The following is a 24,610-nucleotide window of genomic DNA, read 5'->3' as shown; positions in this document are numbered from 1 at the left end:
CCTGGCTCTGGCGCACCTCAGTCTCTACAGGAGTTCCCTTGGGAGTCTGGGGATGTTTGCCCCTTTTTAAAGGATTCACACCCCACCCCTCAGTTGATCCCGGGGCCCTGAATGGCACAGGCACCCCCAAGTGACCCCCGGGTTTCACAGCCCTGTTTGACCCCAAGTCACTTGCTCCATGGCACAGGTGAGGGGCCTAAGGGGCCTGGAGAAGGCTAGAGCATGTGGTCAGTAACTGCAGGAGGCCCATCTTCTAGACCATTCTATAGGGTCCAGGGCAGAACTGGGATGGGTGGACTCAGCCTGGCCCGAGGCCAGCCTCTACCCTGGCTTCATTCATTCCTTGAGGCTGTGACAACAAAGCACCAGGAACTGGGTGGCTTAAAACAACAGAAATCTGTTCTCTCCCAGTCCTGGGAGCCAGAACTCTGACCTCAAATTGTCCACAGGGCCATGCTCCCTCTGAAGACAATGGAGAAGGTTTTTAGCATCTCTGGGCATGGCTTATGTCGGTATCACCTGATCTCTGCCTGGACGTGGAACAACAGACTGAGTCCAAATAGGGAAAGGAGTACATCAAGGCTGTATATTGTCGCCCTGCTCATTTAACTTATATGCAGAGTACATCATGAGAAACGCTGGGCTGGAAGAAGCACAAGCTGGAATCAAGATTGCCGGGAGAAATATCAATAACCTCAGATATGCAGATGACACCACCCTTATGGCAGAAAGTGAAGAACTAAAGCGCCTCTTGATGAAAGTGAAAGAGAGTGAAAAAGTTGGCTTAAAGCTCAATATTCAGAAAACTAAGATCATGGCATCTGGTCCCATCACTTCATTGCAAATAGATGGGGAAACAGTGGAAACAGTGACAGACTGTATTTGGGGGGGGGCTCCAAAATCACTGCAGATGGTGATTGCAGCCATGAAATTAAAATACACTTGCTCCTTGGAAGAAAAGTTATGACCAACCTAGATAGCATATTCAAAAGCAGAGACATTACTTTGCCAACAAAGGCCCGTCTGGTCAAAACTATGGTTTTTCCAGTGGTCACGTATGGATGTGAAAGTTGGACTGTGAAGAAAGCTGAGCGCCAAAGAATTGATGCTTTAGAACTATGGTGTTGGAGAAGACTCTTGAGAGTCCCTTGGACTGCAAGGAGATCCAACCAGTCCATCCTAAAGGAAATCAGTCCTGACTGTTCATTGGAAGGACTGATGTTGAAGCTGAAACCAATACTCTGGCCACCTGATGCAAAGAGCTAACTCATTGGAAAAGACCCTGATGCTGGGAAAGATTGAGGGCAGGAGGAGAAGGGGACAGCAGAGGATGAGATGGCTGGATGGCATCACTGACTGGATGGACATGAGTTTGAGTAAACTCCAGGAGTTGGTGATGGACAGGGAGGCCTGCTGTCCACGGGTTCGCAAAGAGTTGAACACGACCGAGCACCTGAACTGAACTGATCTCTGCCCGCCTCTGTCTCCACGCGGCCTTCTTTCCTGCATCTGTGTCTGTGCCCAGATCTCCCTGTCTTTTCTAAACGGCACCAGTCACTGGATTGCGGGCCCACCCTAATCCAGTATGAATTCACCGTAACTTGATTATATTTGCAAAAACCTTATTTCCAAATAAGACCATGGTCATAGGTTCCTCAAGATTAGGATCTAAAATATCTCTTTGGAGGATACACAGCCACTCCAGTGGATGACCCCAGGTATGGCCCTTCTGGATGCTGGGCCTCAGTTTCCCCACCTATAACTCAAAGGCCTTTGGCTCTGACAGAGTTGGAGCCAATGAAGAGATCCTTGATGCCGCCAATGGCCTCTACCAGCAAGAAAAGAATAAGTGTCTAGTGATTAGAACAGTAACAATCACAAGTTAACTTTTATTTACTGAGCCCGTTCTATAGTAACGTTTGACATACTTATCTTAATATACCCTCCTAAAGAGGGTGACAGAGGATGAGATGGTTGGATGGCATCACTGACTCAATGGACATGAATTTGAGCAAATGCTGGGAGATAGTGAAGGACGGGGAAGCCCGGCGTGTTGCAGCCCATGAGGTTTCAAAGAGTCAGACATGGCTTAGAGACTGAACAGCAATAAGTAGGTGTTGGTATTACACCCTTTTCAACAAGGAAACTAAGGCTCAGAGAGATTTGAGTGCTTGCCTAATGCTACACAGCCGGGCTGGGTCATTAACCCAAGTTTGGGGGTCTCTTCCACATACCTGGCCTCCAGGGGTCAGGTGCCTGCAGCTCTTCTGCTTCTGGGCCTGAGAGGGTCTGGACATGCAGAAGGGAGGGGCTGACCCCTGCTCTGTCCCAGCCCCTGGGCACCACACCATGGAGTAGGCCCTGTCGCCTGCCCGTCTCCCAGACTCCTATCTTTAGAAAGCTCTGTGACCCATGACCTCCTTCCCGTCAGCAAGGGCAATCCTGTTTCCTCCATCTGCCTCCCATTAAGGCTCTGTCACTCAGAGACTCTCATTTCAGCTCTGAACCTTCTCTTTTTTCCCCTGCCTCTCACTATCCTGCCAGTCCAGCCACTTCCTGCCACCCAACTCCAGGCTTCTTAGCAGGCAGTGGGCCTGGGGCCAAGCACCCAGTGCTCAGACCCTAGCAGGGTCTGTCCCTGCCCCCTCCTCCCCAGGGAGTTACTCTGAGTACCTAACACACAGAAGGGGATAACCTTCATATATAAAGAACTGTTGAAAATCAACAAGAAGAAAACGAAAACACTAAGAGAAGAATGATCAAAGGACATGTACAGGCATGTCACAAAGGATGAAAAAGGGTCGACCAAAATAAGGAGAGAAGTGTAGTCTCTCCAGCTTTTCAACACTAACAGTGAAAACAGCTGACATATGGGGCTTACCACATGGTCGATTCTGTTCTATAGAAGCTCAGCAAAGTAAGTTACAGAACAGTAGGTACTGTCTGATCCCACTTGGGAAAAAGTGTGTGTGTGTACATGTGTGCATGGGAAGGACTAATTCTTCTATTTATTTTTAAATTTTTGGTTGTGCTGCATGGCATCTGGGATCCTTGTTCCCCAACCAGGAATCAAACCCACACCCCCTGCATTAGAAACACAGAATCTTAACCACTGGATCACCAGGGTAGTCCCCAGGAGTAATTCTCAATGGTCCCGTACTGAGATGTTAGCGGTGACTATTTCTAGGGGCTGGGATCAGGGAAACTTTGACCTTCTTTGTGCTTCTGTGTATTTTCCACCTTCTTACCAAGGACTGGGTCTTACCTGAGACTCAAAATGCTAAACCAGCCAGAGGCAGGATCCGGCCCTGAACCCTCTTACTCCTGGGGGTTGAAGGCAAGACCGTAGAGAACCAGAGCATGGTCTGTTCCCAGAAACTTCTCTCCTCCTGGGACTCCCCTGGTGGCCCAGTAACCAGGACTCTGTTCAGGGGGCCCGGGTCCAGCCTTTAGTCGGGGAACTAGACCCCACTTGAACTAAGGGTTCACATATCAGAGCTGAAGATCGGGGATTCTGCGTCCTGGGACTGGGACCCAGCGCAGCCAAATAAATAAATTAATTTAAAAAACTTTTTCTCCCAACTTCACCCAGGGACATCCTTCCCAGCACACAAGTCACCTCCCCCGAGGCCCTCCTGAACGCCCCCGCCTCCCCCAGCTGCCCTCCCCAGTCCTCTGGCACCGCAGGGCCCAGGTTGACCGTATGAGTGGCACACTGGTGACAGCAGCAGCCTCTGGTGGAGGGCGTCCTGGGCCCATGCATCAGATTAGAAGCTCTGCATGGCTTCCCTTGGGGCTCAGCTGGTAAAGAATCAGGAGACCTGTGTTTGATCCCTGGCTTGGGAAGATCCCCTGAAGAAGGGAAAGGCTACCCACTTCAGTGTTCTTGGGAAGTATTCTTGGGCTTCCCTGGTGGCTCAGCTGGTAAAGAATCCGCAGTGTGGGTCCTGGGTTCAGTCCCTGGGTTGGGAAGATCCCCTGGAGAAGGGAAAGGCTACCCGCTCCAGTATTCTGGCCTGGAGAATTCCATGGACTGTGTAGTCCATGGGGTCACAAAGAGTCAGATATGACTGAGCGACTTTCACTTCATTTCACTTCACGTGGAGGTCCCATCGACTGGTCAGAACACCCCAGGAAGAAAGCGGCAGCCATATTCCTGGGTCCTAGTCCAGGAGACCAAGGCCTGCAGAGAGGACTGACCTGCTCCAGGGCAGCCGGCCAGCAAGCGGCTCCCCAGGCCTCGAGCCTGAGCCTGGCCCTTGGCATCTCCCTGGAAACCCACCGCCTGCCCAGCCATGGCCCCCCACACTCTCTCCCGCTGCCCTCCCCCCACACTCCTGCTCACCCTTTTACACGCTCACACACGCTCATGCTCACTTTCACACACAGGCACCCTCGCACACCCACACGTGCGTGTGCCACTGCATTCACACTCGCAAGACATTCTCACACGCACTCACTTGCTGAGACACAGTCATGCACACGCGTTCACACACGAGTGCACACACACTCAGGGCTGAGGCTGCAGGAGGGCCAATGCCATGGCCCCAGCCCAGCACCCTACCTTCCCAGTGCCCCCTGTTGGCAGCCAGGAGGGGGGCCCTGGAGGGGGAAATTGGTAAAACCCCCCTCCCCTTTTATTTCTCTCTCTCTTTCAATTTGGCAGTTTCCTTACAGTAAGATACTTGGTATTAGTTAGTCACTCAGTCGTGTGCAACTCTTTACGATTCCATGGACTGTATGTAGCCCGCCAGGCTCCTCTGTCTATGGGATTCTCCAGGCAGGAATACTGGAGCGGGTTGCCCTTTCCTTCTCCAGAGGATTTTCCGGACCCAGGGAGCGAACCTGGGTCTCCTGCATTGCAGGCAGATTCTATACCATCTGAGCCACCACTTGGAGAACACAGCAGTCCGCACCAGGGCTAGTCTCCCTCCTCTCCTCAGTGGGGCTGCGAGCCACAGGCCTGGCGGTCCCGGCAGAGAGGCAGACTGGGCGGACCCCCTCTGGTGAGGCCGTGGGGCCACCGCCGCCACCCTGGGCTTTCTCCTGTGTGTGCTCCCCCCAAACTCCTCTCTGTCTCCTTTCCCCTCCCCCACACCTGACCCCACCCTGACCCCCAGCAACCCTCACAAGCGGCCCAGCCTGCTTGGCTGCAGTCCCCACGCTGAAGGGCCTGGCCCTCTGTGGGGCTCAGAGGGCAGCTGAGGGACCAGGGGACTGGGAGCAGGAGTGGCCAGAAGGATCTGGGCTGGGCGGGGAAAGACTGCCCTGTCCCCTCCCTCGTTCTGTGTCTCTCCTAGGAAGCACTCAGGAGCATTTTCAAGACCCCCCAACCCCCAGGGACATCTCTGCCCCCATCTTTACCCTGCTTTTTCCCACCACCTGCCCCCTCCAGGAAGTCCAGCCCTGCCGGCTGCAGCCCCTGCTCCAAGGGCAGCCTCCTCCCTGACATGTCCCCACCGCATTCTGCATCCAGACGTTGCCAAGTGGTCCTGATGTGGGGCCTATGAGAGCCAGCTGTGGGCTGAGCTAGCCCCTGACAAAGCCCCAAGATGGGCAGCCCAGAGCCGCAGAGGGGATGTTGAGGGACCCCTCCCCTTTCTCTGCCGTCCTTGTGTGCCCACATCGGAGGCCTCACCTGACCCCCGAGCCTCTTCCAGAAGAGGTGAGTCCTTAGGGATCAGAAGGAGAACAGGGAGAGAAGGTACCTGCAGCCTGTCTTAGCGCCATAGGTTAGGTGGCTCCAACCATAGACATTCATTTCTCATAGTTCTGGAGGCTGAGAAGTTCAAGATCAAGATGCCAGCAAGGCAGGTTTCATTCCAAGGCCTCTTCTTCCAGCTTGTAGGTGGCCGCCATCCCCTGTGTGCTCACGTGACCATAGGGCACTAATCCTATTGTGGGGGTTCCACCCTCATGACCTCATCTAAGGTGACGCCTTCCAATGGTCTCACTTTATAACGCCATCGCATTGGAGGTTAGGGTGTTCATGTATGAATTTGCTGGGTGGGGAATACAAATGTTCAGCCCGTGCAGAGCCCCTCAGGACCCCCATCTCAAGATGGGAGGAGGTTTGGGGCCTGCGGTCTGGCCTGGCTTGTTCTCAACTTAGCTGCCTCATGGGCACAAGAAAATGGTGGTTTCGAGGCTCACCTAGATTCCTTCCTGCTCCAGAAGTCAGGGGTCCTACTGAGAAGGACACTGAACTTCACATGTGGGAACCATCCCAGGCCTCCTCTGGGCACATCCTCTCCACCTAAATGCTAGACCATCTGTATATGCCTTTCCATCCTTGGCAGGCAGGTATCTGTAATCTCGGCCCAGGCCTTGCCCTCAATGAGCCTTAGTCTATCTCCTTGCCAAAATGGGTTGGGGAGGGTGCCCAAGAGGTCTGAGCCTGCCCCATGCCTCACTGGTCTGTGAACCCAGAGTCTTGATTCACCCAGACTCCCCATCTGACCCCCACTGTCGCCCGCTTGGCCTCAGTTCCTGGCAGGCTGGCCCAGAGGTGGAGCTCAGGGCAAGAACCACTCAGAGCCCTCCACCCCTTGCAGCTCAGCTGAGTGCGAGGCTCTGCCAAGGGAAGGCTCAGGAGGGCTCAGAGCCCTTGGGGATGGAGGGAGACAGAGGGGGGCACAGAGCAGGGTCCTTTGTGCTCCGGGGAAGCCCCTACCCCACCCCACTCCACCGCCGTGGGCCCTGCTTGGCAAAGCTGACGGCAGGAAGAGTCCCGTCGGCCATCCGTCAGGGAGACAGAGAGGGCCCGTTCTAGGAGGGGAGCCGGGAAATTTGATCATTAAGAAACCCTCCTGGCTGTCTGGGGGAATTTAATTAAATTGCTGGAGAGGGCTGGGAGAGAGAGCCACATCTGGAACCAATATGTGCGCTTTGATTTTTTCCCCTCCTCTCTTCTCTTTCTCTCATTCCCTGCCTCCCTCTCCCCATTTCTGGAAAAGGGACACAGAAAAGCCCTGGAGTATTGGTTCCTCCGGGACACAGTTCCTGGCAGACAAAGACGGAGGGAAACCAAAGACAGGGAAACCGTGGAGAAGGCACAGAGGCAGAGGAGCTGGCTGAACACAGGGGCAGAGGCAGGGACGGGAGAGCCAGGGCAGAAGAGGCCTGGGGGCGGCGCGGGGAGCTGTTCCCTGGGATTCGGCCTCAGGGGAGTCAGCAGTGACCAGAGGTCAAGGTCTACTTCGCAGACCCAGAGAGTAGGTTCCAGAAAATCCCAGAAATCCACACGCTCAGCCAAGGGTCCCTCCTCAAGCCAGCGTTTATCAAGGCCCTGCCCAGCTTGAAATGCATTGTGGGTGAATCCTCCGGAAGTGTAGGTACAGATGAGAGAGAAGTGACTTGCCTAGCGTCGCAGAGCACACGGGTGGGTGGCAGTACCGGGGTTTGATCCCAGACTTTCCTGGATTCTGCCCAGACGTGCTGCGTGGGTCACAGTGACTGCGATTCCTTTTCTGGGCAACTAGTGCTGGGCACAAGCTTAGGCTTTCGTGGGCAAGAGCTGACTGAGAGAGGGGGTGAGGTCAGAGGCCTTGTCTATCTCTTACCCCTGTGGAGTGGGACTCTCCAGACCCCACCTAGGCTGCAGCCCCAAGCCAGGCCAGTGTGGGTATTCACGGGCAGGGGAATGGGTGGGCAGCCTCCTGGCCTTGACCCCAGTGGCTGAGCCATCTGACACTAACCTAGTTCCCTCGCAGCCAGATGCCTGCACATTAGAAACCCTGCCCCTGGACTTCCCCAAGCCTGCCAACTCCCACCCCCCAGGCCCCAGAGTCCCCTGCCAGGGCTGGGTCTTTCCTCTGGTCAGACAACCTCTGGGCTAATTCTCTTCCTCCCCTAAAACCCAATACATCCCCACTAGCCTGCACAGCCTGGGGTCCTTTCCCGGATCCCACCTTCCCATCCCTGCCCAGGATGGCTGAAGTTCTGCCCTGAGTTCAGTATGCGTCTTCACGCTTCATCTGCAGGGTGTGAGTCCAGAGGGCAGCCTGGTCCCTGCCGTGGTCCCAGGTCCAGCCCAGAACAGGCACAGGGAGGAGGGTGGCACCTGCCTGTGGAATGGATGCCTCATGACCTTGGTGTATGCAGAGCAGTTGAAAAAGGTCATTTAAGCCCTTGGCTGGGAGGGGAAAGCGAGGCAGAGCAAGAACAAAAAGGATGCTTGGAACAGGTAAGGTTGGAGGCTGTGGGTCCTTCGCATGTGCTGGGTCTCCTGCCTGGCTGCCCCTAGACTCTGTCCCCTGTAACCTGCAAAGTGGAAAGTGTTAGTCACTCAGTTGTGCCTGACTCTTTGCAACCCTAGGGACTGTAGTCCGCCAGGCTCCTCTGTCCTTGGAATTCTCCAGGCAGGCTTCAAGAGTCAGTTTAGCACAGCTTCCTTGGGGAAGCCCTCCCCGGTGCCCTCCCGCAGCCCTCTCCCACGTGGAGCTTTAATCTGTTCACTTCTCTGCTGAGACTGGCTTACTGACATCTCTGCAGGACCAGGCTGTCTGGGTCACTGCTCTATCCCCCGTGCTCCAGCCGACTCCCAGGACTGGAAGGCAATCAGTGAAAATGTGTTGATAGAGGCACTAACCCCTGCATTTGGATGGACCAGCTTGTGAGCTGAGGCTGGGTGGGAGTGGTGGGGTGTGGGGGCAGGTGTGGAAACAGGCCTGGTCCTGCCCTAGGGCTCTGCTCTAGGCCTGTAGTTTTTGTTGTTTAGTTGCTAAGTCACCTCCGATTCTTTGTGACCCCAGGGACTAGAGCTTACCAGGCTCCTCTGTCCATGGGATTTCCCAGGCAAGCATACTGGAGGGGGTTGCCATTTCTTTCTTCAGGGGATCTTCCTGACCCAGGGATGGAACCTGTGACTCCTGCATTGGCAGGCGGATTCTTTACTGCTGAGCCACCAGGCAAGCCTGCTCTAGGTCTGGGGGAGTAATGGCGGTGGTGATGTGGCCGCTATAATAAGTGGAGTGTGCTCTGGGGGGGCAGGCATCCGGCACAGGTTAGGGATGACCAGCAGAGGCGTTCTGCAGCCTTGTGGTGACCCAAGGGGTACAGGTAATTAATTCTTTTTATCCTCCCATTGGACAGATAAATAAAGGAAGATTTAGGGAAACTGGGCGGGGAACTGGAGAGTGCCCAAGTTGGGACTGGAACTCGGCGCTGTCTGGGGTGGTTATGCCAGTCTGTCACTGCGTAACCGTGGAGTCATGTCTTCTCGGAGGGCAGGGAAAGAAGGTCTCCAGGAACCTGAGGGGGGCTCCCCACCCCACGCTGAGCGGTGGGAAGCAGCTAGGTGGGGTGGGATGGGACGGTGAGGGACCAGAGGCCAAAGGGCTGCACTGAGAGCTGGGTGATCAGACAGGGTGGGGGTGGGGGCCACACAGGGCAGGGGTCCAGCCGCCCTAGGGGAAGGAGCAGGAAGACCAGTGGCAAGCCCCAGCAGCCAGCCTGCTGGGCCGTCCACACGGCCCAGGGATACGAAACAAACCAGGAGGGAGGCTCGGGGTCCCACTTGGAGGCCCTGACAGGGTGATGATATACAGAATTTTAAATAAATGTATGTCCTTAGGGGCACATTGTCTGGAGAGAGAAAAAATGGCCATGCTCTTCCCCACTCCCGCCTCCCATCCCTCCCCCAACCCTGGCCAAAGAAAAAAAAGAAAAGAGGGGAAAAAAAATCCATTGCCACAGCTAAAAAGGAAATTGCATTAATACAGATTGTTTTATTTAAAAAACCTTGACCTCCACTTCAAAAAAAAGTCATTAGGCATTCTCCTTCTCAAAGGCTGCCGAGTGATTACCGGGAGGCCGGTCCATTTCTCAATGACTTACTGTTCCTGGCTGCTCGAGGGAAATGTGTGAGGAATCGGGAGTAATTTAAGGCTCCCTGCAGAAAGGTGTGTAAATCTTTGCATGTCTAAAGAAACTTTACCAGACCACTAAGTCGGAGGAAAAGAAAACTGGAAGAGCCCCCACCCCCATCTCCTTTTTTTTTTTTTCGTTTCTTGCCTTTGGAACTCTGATCTCTTTGATCGTAAAAATGGTCATATTTCACCCCCCAAATATCAGCAATCAGCGAACTAAGGAAGTGGGGGCCCATGGGGAGTTTAACCACCGATTAGGCCCTTGGTTTAATTATTTAACGCCTGCCTGGATCGTACAGGCTGTGAACACACTCTCCTGGCGAGGGTTCAAGATCGAGTTATAAATAATAATAACTATTAGATCCCCAATTAAGCCGGTGAGCTGACCGCCCCAGCCCTGTCTTTCAGCCCCACCTTATCCTCCGCCACTGTGGCCCCCGCCCCCATGCTGAGTGCGGGCGAAGGGCCTCGAGCAGCTCCACTCTGCTCACCGCAGAGTAATCACAGCAAGATGTTGGCGGGCCCGCGAGGGAGCCAGGGCAGGGCCTGAGGGCTCCGGAAGCCTTTGTGGAGGCTGGGGGTGCCTTGGGCCTAGCTAGGCCCATGCCCCTCGCCCTGCATCCTTCCCTGGATTCCTGGGGAAGCCAGGGCTGGAGGGGGTGGGATAGATCACTGGCTGGAGGGGGTGCCTTTCCCCTCCAAGACTCAGTTTGTCCACCTATAACAGAAAGGACTTCTCCAGCAAGGCTCAACCTGGGAGTCGCATGGGTCCCCAGAGCCTGAAGCCCACAGCTTGGAAGACTTGAGTGTCCCCCTGTGGCTTCGTGCTTCTCCAAAATGCCAGTATTCAGTGCGTGAGTGCATGCCCAGTGACTTCAGTTATGTCTGACTCTTTGCAACCCTATGGATCCACCAGTCCATGGGGATTCTCCAGGCAAGAATACCGGAGTAGGTTGCCATGCCCTCCTCCAGGGGACCTTCCCCACCCAGGGATCTTACATCTCCTGCACTGGCAGGTGGGTTCTTTACCACTGGCACCACCCAGGAAGCCCTCTGTATACAGTAGGTGCTCAGTAAATCGTTGTGGAATGAGTTGTTCAGGACCATTTCACATTGGTCCTATGAAGCCCGTGAGCCCCACCCCAAGGTCAGCTAAGAGGGGTTGTCGCAGGTCCAGAGTGTAAGTAACCTGGGCACCATGCCATGCCCACCGGGAGCCCTGCACACAGCAGATTCTTAATAGGAGCCTGTCATTTGGCCTGAGACCCAGATCTGGGCCTGTCCCAGCCCTGGGCGGGTCCTTGGGTCCCCAGAACTGCCTGAATGCCATTGTAGCGTGGCCTAGACCTAGTGCATCCCGCCAGCCAGGTGTGTCCTGGGCAGTAGAGATCAGCCATTCAACCCATTCTCTTTCAAAATGACCCTTCATGGAGCCCTACTGTGTGCTGGGTCAGGGCCTGCATCACTTCTCCTTTCTTTTTCCGTGCAGGCTCTGCAGACACGGTGGTGTAAAGGATAGCGCAGGCAGTTTACAGACGGGACGCCAAGGCTCAGAGAGGAAAGCACGCAGCCCAGAGTCACACAGCAGGTCCACAGCAGACACACAGCAGGCCAGCCTCATATCCAGCCAAGTCTTCCCATTTAGGACAGGTTCTCTGTGCTCTCTTGACTTTATCAAAGCCTTTTTTTTTTTTAAAGCCTTTATTGAATTTGTTATAATATTGCTTCTGTTTTATGTTTTGGTTTCGGTCTTTGGGCCACGAGGCACATGGGCTCTTAGTCCCTGGACCAGGGATCAAACCTGAGCCCCCTGTATTGGAAAATGAAGTTTTAACCACTGGACCACTAGGGAAGCCTCCCAAAGCCTGTTACTACACCCATCGGTGCTGTTTATTGACTATTTTCCACTTGCCAGGTTCATGCTAGGCTTTTTACTCAACTCTTACACAGATCATTTCATTTGATTCTCACAACAGCCCTGTGAGATAGGTCTCATTGTTACCTCCATCTTACAGGTGAAGAAACTAAAAGGCCAAGAGGTTAGGTGACCCAGTGAACGTCATGCAGCTGGAAAATGTCGAACACAGGGGCCACTGCATCAGAAAGATTTAAAACAAACACAGGAAAATGAAAAGTCACGTGAAAGGAGAGGAAAAGAGAAGTTAATACACGGACTTGCCTCCTGGACAGAGAGTTACTGTGATTATGTCTTAACATTATCTGGGATTCCTGGTAGCCAGGGCAAGAAGGGAAATGCAATGGGTTATACAGATCGCATTCCTTGGTCTTTATTTTTTAAGGAGGGAGCATAATGCTTCAAGAGAAACAAGTGACTTATTAGCCCTAAATTCTCTATGGGACAACTTGTCGTGATGGTTAGAAGCCTGACAAGCTTACCAGGAGACAGAGCTCAAGCTGTCCAAGTGTCCGTCCCCCTCCCCTCATGGTTGTTGTGACGGTGCTTTAGACGATGCAGTTCAATACGTCTCTGGGCTTACAGGAAGGCTCGGTGAGTAACGAGTCCCCTCTATCTGGAGGACATACCTATCTTTGGACTTGCAGGTAGAGCAGAAACATTTTTCAAAGGGATATAATATTTCATCCCTTGCCAAGAACTGAGAACCAGTCACTTCAGTAGGATTTCCTGGTGTGGAGGGTCCTTGGGAAGCAACTGAGGCTGGGAAAAGTCTGGGCGGTGAGCTGAGGGAGGGGACCAGATGTGCTGCCCCGTTTGGGCTCGGCTCCACTTCCCAGAGGGTGCACCGGGGTCTGGGGTGAGCAGGGAGACCCGCTGTGAGAGCAACCTGACACAATATTTACAGAGTCCTGTGATCTGCCACGGTCACGCCTGGTCACATCTGAGGCACATCAGCCTGTGGTGTTTACGATTCCCCAGACGAGCAGCAGTGAACACAGCTTGGTCCGCGAGCCTCTGTGTGCTGTCCCTGCTGAACTGTCTCCTTCAGAAGAGGCTCTTGGGTTTGTGGCTGCAGGGGAACAGAAAAGCTGCAGGATGCCATGTCGTCCTTGGTCTCTGTTTCATCTGTGAAATGGGCTTAGTCCTTTAGTGATTGACAGTCAAGTGTCCTGCAGAGGTTGTTACAATGAAAGAAAGGCCCAATTATAGAAACAGAACCAATTCCATAAGAAAAATGAGTAGTGAATATAATCAGACATTTTGCAAATAAATACAAGTAGCCGTTAAACTAATAACCTCTATGAGAAAAGAATCTGAAAAAGCAAAGACGTTTCTTTGCCAACAAAGGTCTGTCTACCCAAAGCTCTGGTTTTTCCGGTAGTCATGTATGGATGTGAGAGTTGGACTATTAACAAAGCTGAGCGCCAAAGAATGAATGCTTTTGAACTGTGATGTTGGAGAAGACTCTCGAGAATCCCTTGGATTGCCAGGAGATCAAACCAATCAATCCTCAAGGAAATCAGTCCTGAATATTCATTGGAAGGACTGATGCTGAAGCTGAAACTCCAATACTTTGGCCACCTGATGGAAAGAACTGACTCACTGGAAAAGACCCTGCTGCTGGGAAAGACTGAGGGCAGGAGGAGAAGGGGACGACAGAGGATGAGATGGTTGGATGGCTTCACTGACTCGATGGACATGAGTATGAGCAAGCGGGGGAATTGGTGATGGACGGGGAGGCCTGGTGTGCTGCAGTCTATGGGGTCACAAAGAGTCCGACACGACTGAATGAACTGAGCTGATATGTATAACTGAATCACTTTGCTACATATCTGATACTAACACAACAATGTAAATGAATTATACTCCAATATAAAATAAAACTGAATTAAAAAATAAAAAAGAGTAGCCATTAAATATTCCCATTCAGTGATTAATTTGAGCAGAGACATTACTCTGCCGACAAAGGTTCGTATTGTCAAGGCTATGGTCTTCCCAGTGGTAACATACGGCTGTGAGAGCTGAACCTTAAAGAATGCATAACACCAAAGAATTGATGCCTTCGAACTGTGGTGCTGGAGAAGACTCCTGAAACTCCCTTGGGCAGCCAGGAGATCAAACCTGCCAACCTTAAGGGAGATCAACCCTGAATATTCACTGGAAGGACTGATGCTGAAGCTGAAGCTCCAGTATTTTGGTCACTTGATGCAAACTGTGTGGATCGCAATAAACCGTGGAAAATTCTGAAAGAGATGGGAATACCAGACCACCTGCCCTGCCTCTTGAGAAATCTGTATGCAGGTCAGGAAGCAACAGTTAGAACTGGACATGGAACAACAGACTGGTTCCAAATAGGAAAAGGAGTATGTCAAGGCTGTATATTGTCACCCTGCTTATTTAACTTACATGCAGAGTACATCATGAGAAACACTGGGCTGGAAGAAGCACAAGCTGGAATCAAGATTGCCGGGAGAAATATCAATAACCTCAGATATGCAGATGACACCACCCTTATGGCAGAAAGTGAAGAGGAACTCAAAACCCTCTTGATGAAAGTGAAAGAGGAGAGTGACAAAGTTGGCTTAAAGTTCAATATTCAGAAAACTAAGATCATGGCATCAGGTCCCATTACCTCATGGCGAATAGATGGGGAAACAGTGGAAACAGTGTCAGACTTTATTTTGAGGGGCTCCAAAATCACTGCAGATGGTGATTACAGCCATGAAATTAAACGACATTTATTCCTTGGAAGAAAAGCTATGACCAACCTAGATAGCATATTGAAAAGCAGAGAGATTATTTTACCAAAAAAGGCCCGTCTAATCAAGGCTATGGTTTTTCCAGTGGTCATGTATGGATGTGAAAGTTGGCCTGTAAAGAAAGCTGAGCGCTGAAGAATGGGTGCTTTTGAACTGTGGTGTTGGAGAAGACTCTTGAGAGTCCCTTGGACTGCAAAGAGATCCAGTCCATTCTGAAGGAGATCAGTCCTGGGTGTTCTCTGGAAGGACTGATGCTAAAGCTGAAACTCCAATACTTTGACCACCTCATGCAAAGAGTTGATTCATTGGAAAAGACTCTGATGCTGGGAGGGATTGGGGGCAGGAGAAGAAGGGAACAACAGAGGATACGATGGCTGGATGGCATCACCGACTCGATGGATGTGAGTTTGGGTGAACTCCAGGAGTTGGTGATGGACAGGGAGGCCTGGCGTGCTGCGATTCATGGGGTCGCAAAGAGTCGGACACGACTGAGCAACTGAACTGAACTGAACTGATGCAAGCAGACAACTCACGGGAAAAGTCCCTGATGCTGGGAAAGATCAAGGGCAGAAGGAGAAGAGGGTGTCAGAGGATGAGATGGCTGGAAGGCATCACCGATGCAATGAACATGAACTTGGGCAAATTCTGGGAGGTGGTAAGGGACAGACAGGGAGGCCTGGCATGCTGCAGTCCATGGGGTCGCAAAGAGTCAGACATGACTGGGCGACTGAAAAACAACAACAACATACATATTAAAAGAAGAAAATGTCTTTTAAACTTAAAAGTAAGTTGTTACTATTGTTTTATTTGTTTAGGGCTATGCCTGGGCTTTCTCTAGTTGCAGCGAGCAGGGGCTACTCTACAGTTGTGGTGCTCGGACTCCTCATTGCGATGCTTCTCTTGTTGCAGAGCCTGGGCTCTAGGGTGTGGGCTTCAGTAATTGTGGCCCACGGGCTTAGTTGCCCCACAGCATGTGGAATCTTCTCGAACCATGGGTGGAACCCATGCCCCTTGAACTGGCAGACAGGTTCTTAACCACTGGGCCACCAGGGAAGTCCAGGTTATTATTATTATTATCATCATCATCCTTCTTCCTGGTCTGTCGGCAGTTTGACAAGAGGAGGAGTTGGGCAGGAACTCAGAGGCATTCACAATGGGATACAGAGAAGATTCAAGGGCCTGTTCTCCATGCCCAGCAGAGGTCATGGGAGCAACAAGGAAGCGAGTACAGGCTGTCCAGTGGCTTCCTGAAGCTCCTGATCTGTGGCATCAAGAAGCTGGAAGTAACAAGGTTGCTGATGTGCAACAGATCTAAGTGTGCTGAGAGTGTCCACGCTGTTTCCTTAACAGCTACAAAGATATCTTGGAAGAGCAGCCGGCCATCAGAGTCCCCCATCCCAAGAAGAGGCTGTGCAGCAAAGAAAGTGAATGGACAGCTCTTGGGCACGTTTTATTCACGCTAAATAAAACCATGGAGACTTGTGCCATCAGTAGAGAAAATAACTATATATACTAAAATAACTGAAGTGGTGCTGTGTTCTTCAGGGGTAGAAATTGATACAAGCTTTTTGGAGGCTATGAAGCAATATTATCAAAAGTCTTAAAGTCTTTGGTCAGTATCTGTGACTCAGTGCCTTAGCTGTCCGTTTGCTGCTGTAACAAATGATCACAAGCCTAGTGTTTTAAAACAATACAAAGGCAATATGTTAACCTTTTCAGAGAATAGATGTTGTTGTTGTCCAGTCGCTACTCTGTGCATTGGACTCTTTACAACCTCATGGGCTGCAGCATGCCAGGCTCCTCTGTCCTCCAGCATCTTCAGGAGTTTGCTCAGATCTATGTCCATTAAGTCAGTGATGCCATCTAACCGTCACATCCTCTGCCATGCCCTTCTCCTTTTGCCTTCAGTCTTTCTCAGAAAACAGAAGTCCTGGGCTAAAATCCACGTCCTGCAGGGCTGCATTTCCTTCTGGAGGCTCCAGGGAAGTTCTGTCTCCTTGCCTTTTCCAGTGTAGAGGCTGTCTGTGTTCCTTAGTCAGTGGCCGCCTTCTTCTACCTTCAAAGCCAGCACTGCCCAGCCGTTTCTCACATTGCATCACTCCAGCAATGACTCTCCTGTCTCTCTCTTCCACTTTAAAGGACCCATTCAGATGGTCCAAAACATTCTCCCTGTTTTAAGGTCGCTTGATAGGAACACTTAATTCCATCTGCTGTTTTAATTTTGCTTTGCCATATCCACAATTTCCAGGGATTATGTCAATATCTTTGGGAGGTTACTATCTGCCTACCACATCCAGATATCCTATTTCTAGGTATTTATGATCAAGAAAGTAACTATGGATGTATAGTAATAGGGACTGATGTACAGCAATAGGGAATAATATATCACTAGATTTTCAATAAAAATAATAGTGGACAAGACTAATGACATAATGCAAGCTATTAAAAAGCACAACATAATTTGACTTTTATAACGTATTTAACTATTCTCTCCATCAATCTAGAATATTGATAAAAGCTAGAAAGATATACTCTTTATTTTCAGCTCACGCCTTTTTCTTGTCATATAGCTTCTTCTCAGTCTTCAATTCAATACTGAATAAATAGGAAGATTATCATCAATCTCTTTCATTAAACCAACTTTATATATATATGTATATAAAATCTATTGTGTCTCAGAAATCTCTAGGAGTGGGATATATGTGCTTTTATTGTCTTAATTTTATTCGTGTATTCTAAAATCTCTGCAATAAGCATGCCACTTCTGTACTAAGAGAAGTTAACTTTTTTAAAAGCATGCAAGCTTTCAAGACTGGGGCAAATATGCATTTTTACTCATGCTCAGACTCGGAAGCCAGTCTCGAACAGAGCTGCCAACCAAGGATAAGCTTCTCACCACAGAGCAGGGGCTCTCTCGGCTCCTTCCCCCTCCTCCCCTTCCCCCCTGCTTAGAGCAGGGCCTGCTTCAATAACCACTCGCTGAACAGAGACGTTCCAAACTGGGATCTTATTCTCCCTTCATTGCCCACTCTGGGTTAGCATCACAGGATTTGTCTAAATCACCATGGGAGTCATTTATCTTTTAGCTGTATCCCTTTCGGGTAATGAGTTCCATCCTTCCCAGGTTAACTGGAGTTTCCTGGGGTGCATTCCAGGCTGCCTCAGGCCTGGAGCTCTTGCTCAAGTGCTGAGCTATACAATAGCAGTCAATGCCACTTGCCCTACTCTGCCATCCTTGTACCACCCCAGCCACCAGCCTTAGGACCCACCAGGGGAATTCGCACCCTCATAACAACAACGTGAAGAACGCCAATTCACAAGAATCCTTTCAAATTCGTCCCTTTATCACACAGATGACAGATTACAGTCAGGGAGGACCAGCAAGTGACCTCTTCAAGGCTACACAGCTAGCAAATGGCAATGCGCAGATTCAAACTGGTGTCTCCTTAGCCCTAAAGCTTGAGTTTGCCATCACTGCCTTCCATGACTTCTTGGAATAAATGCTTTTTTTTTTTTAATCTTAAAAAAATATTATTTATTTATCTTTTGGCTGCGCTGGGTCTTTTTTGCTGCACTTTCTCTCTAGTTGCGGCGAGCAGGGGCTACTCTTCATTGCAGTGCCCTGGCTTCTTGCAGAGGCTTCTCTGGTTGTGGAACACAGGCTCTAGGGCACGTGGGTTCAGCAGTGGTGGCACGCGAGCTTAGTTGCCACGTGGCACGTGGAATCTTCCAGGACCAGGGATGGAACCTGTGTCTCTTGTATTGGCAAGTGGAATCTTAACCAGTGGACGTCCAGGGTTGTTCCCTAAAAATGGTAACCGTTAACACTAACTGATTGCTCCCCAGGTACCAGGTGCCCCATATATATCAACCTACTGAATCCTCCTAAGAGTCCATCTTACAGATGCGGCAACTGAAAAGCAAGTATTAATAGACTGCCAAGGCTCACAGCTGGGAAATGCAAGGTCTGCATTTGAACCCGGATGATGTTCAGGCCCTTTCCAGCTCTGCAGGCTGACGCTGACAGTGTCCTGTGCTCTAGGCCATACGCCCAGGATTGCACTCTGATGGAATGCCCATAGAGCCCAAGCTGTAGGTGCAACATCAGACCCCTTCTACAAGGGAGGACTTCCCTAGTGGCTCAGACAGATGAAGTGTCTGCCTACAATGCAGGAGACCTGGGTTCGATCCGTGGATCGGGAAGATCCCCTGGAGAAGGAAATGGCAACCCACTTCAGTACTCTTGCTTGGAAAATCCCATGGGCAGAGGAGCCTGGTAGGCTACAGCCCACAGGATCACAGTCAGACACGACTGAGTGACTTCACTTCACTTCACAAGGGAGGAGGGGGGCTCAGAGGGGGTGGGGGACATGTTTGAGGTCCCACAGCAGTGCGTGATGGACTGGGCCTGGCATCTGGTCTCTGACACCAGTGCTGCTCTGAACGCTGGCTGTGCTTTCCCCGGGATAAGCGCCCCCTACCCTTCGCTTGCTGGGTGCTCCAGCAGGGGAGAGGTTCTTCCAGGCAGTTCCTAGAGTCCAGTCACCGCCCAGCCCTGCTCAGTCCCTCAGAAAGTCATTCAACCACTCACATGTGGGCAGCGCTGGGGACCACTGGAGCCCCTGGATCTCTTTCTCATTGGACACTCACTGGGCAACTTTCCAAAGAAGAAGAATTTGCTGTCCAATGGTTAAGACTCTGTACTTTCAGTGCCGGGGGGTGAGGGTTCTAGCCCTGGGAAGGGAACCAAGATCCCATGTGCTTTGTGGCATGACCAATAAAATAAAATAAATTTGGAAAAAAAGAAGAAGCTCATCTCTCATCATTTCCAGGTCCTCAACCTACCCTTGCATGTGCTCTTATGGATGGCTGTGGCTAATGTGGGGGACACATGGCCTCATCTTGGGGGTGATGCCTTTCTGGGAAAAATCCTGGCTCATGCAGAACCTGGCTGCTCCTCTACAGGTTTTCAGGGGTGAGTGCCGGCTGGGTTTCCTTTGCAGCAGCCCAGAAAGGAGTTTCTGAAGGTCTTCTCCTGGTGGGATTATTTTTCTTGCTCAAACGTTATGGCTCTGCAGTGGTGGAGGGGACAATGGAAGGCCAGGCCTCCAAGAGCAGTTTTGGGGAAAGACCAGCAGCATCTGGACGGCTTACAGTCTCGCTTCACCACCGGGGGCATCTTAGCTGTGCTTTCCTTGCAAAACAAAACAAGAGCAGAGACCCAGGCAGGCCTCTCTCTCACTCTCTGTCACCCATGTGTCAGTCTGGCTGTCGTCTGGCTATCTATCCATCTTCCGTGTGTAAACTAGGAATTCTGGGGCGGGACGGGGAGGGGGAGGGGGGAGGAACCTCCTTCCTCTTGCTTTGGTTTTCCTTGGGGAGGGCCTGGACTATCCCCGAGGTGGGCTAGGGGGATGCTACACCCCTAGAGGGTTGATGATGTACTGCCTTCTGGGGCAGAGACCCTGGTGCGAGGTGGCGTGAACCAGGCGGACCCAGGACTCTCCTCCGTCTGGGCAGGGACGGCAGCATTAGGGTGCATGAGGGTAAAGGTGGGTTGGGAGGTTTCAGATCTGCCGTGGAATCCGTCTGCCCCAGCGTCGCTCCCCCGGTTCCCTGCGGAGGAATCTGTAAATGGAAGCGGGGCTGCTAATCCCTCCACTGTCACCTCTCCAGACACTTGTTGGGGGATTAAAAAAAGAAAAAAGACAGACACATACCCAAACACTGAACTTTCCCATTCCTCCAAATGCGGGTGGGGACGCTGAAAGAAGGACACCCCTCTCTTCTCCCCCCTCCCCGCCCCCAGCCTCCAGCCGGCCGGGCGCGGGACCCCCTCCCTCCCGCAGCCGGAGCGGTGGGGGCGGGCGAGGCGAGGGGAAGGGGGAGGAGGAGAGGCAGGGGGCGAGGTCTGCTTCAAGAAGGGGCGTGTGGCCGGAGGAGCTCGCGTCGGAGCAACTTGGGAGCGCGCGAGGCGGCAGAGAAGGGGAGGGAAGAAAGTTGGTTTCCCCCGACGTCAGCGCCGGGCGGGCCGCGGAGCCAGGAGGCGGCCGGGAGCGGGGCCGAGCGCGGGGCGGCCGGGGCGCGCTCGCTCCGACCCGCGCCTGCCACCCGCGCCTCGGACCCGCGCCCACCACCGCCGCCGGCGACCCCGGGGCGGTCCGCGGGCATGGACAGCGCGGCCGGCCCCGCCTTCGCCCCGGACAAGCCGGCGCTAGGCCCGGGGCCGCCGCCGCCGCCGCCCGCGCTGGGGCCGGGCGACTGCGCCCAGGCGCGCAAGAACTTCACGGTCAGCCACCTCCTGGACCTGGAGGAGGTGGCGGCGGCCGGGCGGCTGGCGGCGCGCCCCGCGCCCAGGGCCGAGGCGCGGGAGGGCGCGGCGCGCGAGCCGTCCGGGGGCAGCAGCGGCAGCGAGGCGGCGCCGCAGGACGGTGAGTGCGCGGGGCCGGGGCCCGGGCGCGCGGCCGGGCGGGGCGCCGGGGATGCGGGGCCAGAGGCTCGTGGGACGGAAGGGGCGAGCGCGGGACCGGCGACGGAAGCGGGGAGGCTGGCTCTGCCGGACCCCGGCCTGGGAAGGAGGCGCCGCGGCGGGACCTCCGGGGGTGCGGGCGCTGGGCGCCGCCTCCCGAGCGGCTGGCGTGGCCGCCGCCGCCGCCGCCCTCGCTGAGGCTATATGTCCGCGATGGACGGGACGGGCGCTGTCGGCTGGGGGAGGCCAGATCCGCCTCCAGTCTTCGGGAGAACGGCGCTGTTGCTGCCTTGTGCCCTGCCCCGGGCGGCACCCCTTGAGCCCCCCACTCCCAAACAGCCTGGGCGAAGTGGGTGCGATTATTGCTGGGGAAACTGAGGCTTCCGAGTGGGGCGAAGAGACCTAGTCGCACAGCGGGGTCTCCAACTCTGCCCCCCTCTCCTCCGGGACACCAACTCAGCGACCGCTAGGCTTTTGTAAGAAGGGTGCCCTGGCTGGGCGATCGATGCTGCCCTCCCCCTCCAGTTTGCCCCGCTGCTAGCAGCTCCCTCGGGGGAGCCGCCCAGCCCTGAAAAGCCAGCTAGGCCTCTCTTACCCTGCCGAGGTTAAAGGTCATCAGGAAGGGGCTTTAAAAACAAACAACCCACCCAAGTGGTTTTTTTTTTTTTCCTTCAAAAAGTCACAGAGGACTGCAGGGTCTTGAGCCTTTGGTAAGAGGGGGAGTGGCTGGGAGAGGAGATGAAGATAAAGCAAAGATCCTGGCCGAGGAGAGTTTGCTGGAGAGAGGGGGAGGGCTGGAGTCCGCATAGCTCACCCCGGCCCCTGGAAAGGAGTGTGGGGGTCCTCTGAGACCACTGCCGGCTCTCCTAGCTCTGGGGAGCCGAAAGACCTGCAGAAGACTCTGGGCCCTTTAAGAGCCACCCACTTGACTCCAGAAGCATTCCCACCTGCCCCTGGGGTCCCCAACTTCCTGCACCAAGGAAGCCCAGGGTGGCTGTGTACCCCACTTTTCAAATGAGAGGAGATGCAGGAAAGGGTGAGGCGTCAGCAGCCTTGTCGGAAGCCTTGTCCAGGAGCCTGGGTGTACCCAAGAAGTATGGCCGACACAGACCTGACTGTCATGGTGCGTCTCAGAGGGTGCCCGCCTGGTGCCAGCCACATGCCATGACCTCCAGGTCCTTCCCAGTGGCGTCCATCTGCCTCTCACCGGCCCCTCTGGCCTCTGTTCACCCACCCAGGGGATCAGGAAGCAGGCTGACTCCTTCCTGGGAGCTGGCGTTTCCCTGGTGGAAGGACAGTGTCTGGTTTGGGCCAAGAGAAAAGTGGGGTGCCCTTTTCTGGTGTCGAGTGGGTCCTGCCAGCCGGTTGGTGGTGGTCGTCGGGTCTCCTGCTGGCTCTGAGCCAGCTTCCCCGCAGGGCAGAGGGGAGGTCTCCGAGTTTCCCCTGAGGCATGGGGGACCCCTGGGGGCTGGGATCAGAAGGAGGAGCATGTTGAAGAAAGGCAGGAAAGGAGAAGGAGTACAGGTGGGGTGGAGAGAGGAGGAAGGAGGCCGGGCGGCTTTGTCCTCAAGTCCTGGCCGCCGTGGGTGTGGACTTCTGCCCTGGCCGCGGCCGTGGGGATGGACAGGAGATGGTCCTGCTTCTTCTGCTCACAGACTAGAAGGGCTCCCAGTGGGGGGCTTTTCTGGGGGAGTCCCAGAATAGCTGGGGTCACAAGTGCTCGGCTAGGGCCTCTGGCAGCCCCCAAACCGCCAGGCCTCCCCAGCAACCCCCCTGGGATTGCGTCTCCCTCACTGAGGGCCCGGGAGCCCTTTCTCTTCTGCACACAGGGAATTCCCAGGCACTGGAGACAAAGGACCCCCCCGGGTGTGGGCTCGGGCGGGAGAGGGCCGAGGGCAGTGGCCAGTCTGCCCCCCAGAGGTGGGCGTCTCCTTCCGTCACTGCGAGGGACCGGGGGCCGCAGGCAGAGTCAGGGCCAGGCTCAAGAAACCCCTACTCCCTAGACCTCAGCCCCATCCTCCTGGTCCGCAGCCCCTGGGGACATTTTCTCCAGGCCTCGACAGACAGACAAACGGAAGCCCAACGTGGACACTGCAGAGAGTTCCTGAAGCTCAAAAACCTAGCTTAAAGAATTCTCTGTTTGAGGTTGCATCTTTCCTAGCTCACTTTTGGTGTTAAAATGCACTTTCTTTTATGAAACAGGGATAATGGCTGGAGATGGTTTTATTTTAATGTCCTTGCTTGGCAAAATTAAAAGGAGGTAACCCTATACTCATTCCTTAGACTGAAAACAAATCTCTAGGCCATGAAACCCAAATGTTTTATGTCGAGTCAAGCAGCTCCCCAAGGCCAGTTGGGTGCATTCCAGCGGTGCCCGCTGCCAGGCAGCAGGGGGGCAGGACTGGGGGCGCTCTGGGGCAGCCCTGCCTGGGAGAGAGAATCCATTGGCTTGCTCAGGGGTCCGGGCCCCCAAGCAGGAAGGTGGATGGAGGAGAGGCTGGCACCCTGCCCTGCTCCACTACTTCCTCTTTCTAGCAGGTGCCCCCTCCCACTGCGGCTGGATTCCCAACTCCTGAAGTCTCCAAAGGTGGAGGAGAAGGGACCTCCCGTCCCCATCCTCATGAGCCCAGCCTGCGTCACAGGGCCCCTTTAATAAGCGGGCAGCCAAACCTCGGGGTGCTGGGACTCTGGTCCCCAGGCCAGCAGCCGTGAGCCCTAGGCTGTGGTTTCATTCTCCAGTTCTGGACCCCGAGGGAGTCCTGGCCCCTCGCTGAGGATGTGGACACGCTTGGAAGTACGTTTTTCTTGTGGATTCTGGAGCTGTTTCCAGATCCAAAGGCAGCGACTGAAACCAAAGAGAGATGCGTGCATGTTCAGTCGCTTAGTTGGGTCCGACTCTCTTCAGACCCATGGACTGCAGCCCGCCAGGCTCCTCTGTCCACGGGATTCTCCAGGCAAGGATACTGGAGCAGGTTGCCGTTTCCTCTTCCAGGGGATCTTCCCCCACCCAGGGATTGAACCTACATCTTCTGCATTGTCAGGCGAATTCTTCACCACGGTACCACCTGGGAAGCCCATAAAAAGATGGGGTGACCCTTATTAGAAAAATAAAGGTTAATGGGGAAACCGATGAGTTAGAAAATTGATGTATTTTCAACCTGTCGGGTTAGCAGTCTCAAAAATGTTTGAATAGATTTTTCAATCTTTCGTTTTCACAGTCATCAGTAGATCTAGCCTATTCTTGCCAATGATTTCCCTGGACCAGGCTCCCCCCTGGAACTGACCGGGAAGGTTGTGGCTTCGCTGGTGACTCAGAGCAAACCAGGGTCTCGGGTTCCTCCCAAGTCAAACGCTGAGGTCTGGGCCGGGGCGCCGAGCTATGCCAAGCACGTTAGGAAAATAAACTCTCGTTTGCTGCCTTCGCAGTGACTTACAACAAAAGAAACCACATTAATAACTGAGATTTTCCTTAAAACATTCCCTCCTGTGGGCAGGGCGGAAACAGGAATGCGGATGCACTGAAAATAAACGAAACCCCTGGAGCCCGGCAGGGATGAAGCCCGCAACCCAGGGAGGCTGCCTGGCCCCAGTGGGG

At 53.5% G+C, this 24,610-nt stretch overlaps 1 protein-coding gene across 2 annotated transcripts in view; it reads left to right on the top strand.

The window, feature by feature from the left end:
- Positions 1-20,428: 20,428 nt before the first annotated feature.
- Positions 20,429-24,610, top strand: part of PRRX2 (paired related homeobox 2) — a 53,636-nt gene continuing 49,454 nt past the window's right edge. Inside the window, exon 1 of one of the 2 annotated variants that reach the window (XM_069580026.1) lies at positions 20,429-20,977. In XM_069580026.1, the coding sequence (XP_069436127.1) occupies positions 20,716-20,977 (262 nt within the window). In that variant the 5' untranslated portion in view covers positions 20,429-20,715. The remainder of the gene's footprint in view (positions 20,978-24,610) is intronic. The other variant, XM_069580025.1, reaches the window with a different exon arrangement.

This window comes from Ovis canadensis, chromosome 3 (genome assembly GCF_042477335.2).
Source record: "Ovis canadensis isolate MfBH-ARS-UI-01 breed Bighorn chromosome 3, ARS-UI_OviCan_v2, whole genome shotgun sequence".
Classification (NCBI taxonomy): domain Eukaryota; kingdom Metazoa; phylum Chordata; class Mammalia; order Artiodactyla; family Bovidae; genus Ovis; species Ovis canadensis.
This window is presented reverse-complemented; position numbering and strand designations above follow the sequence as displayed.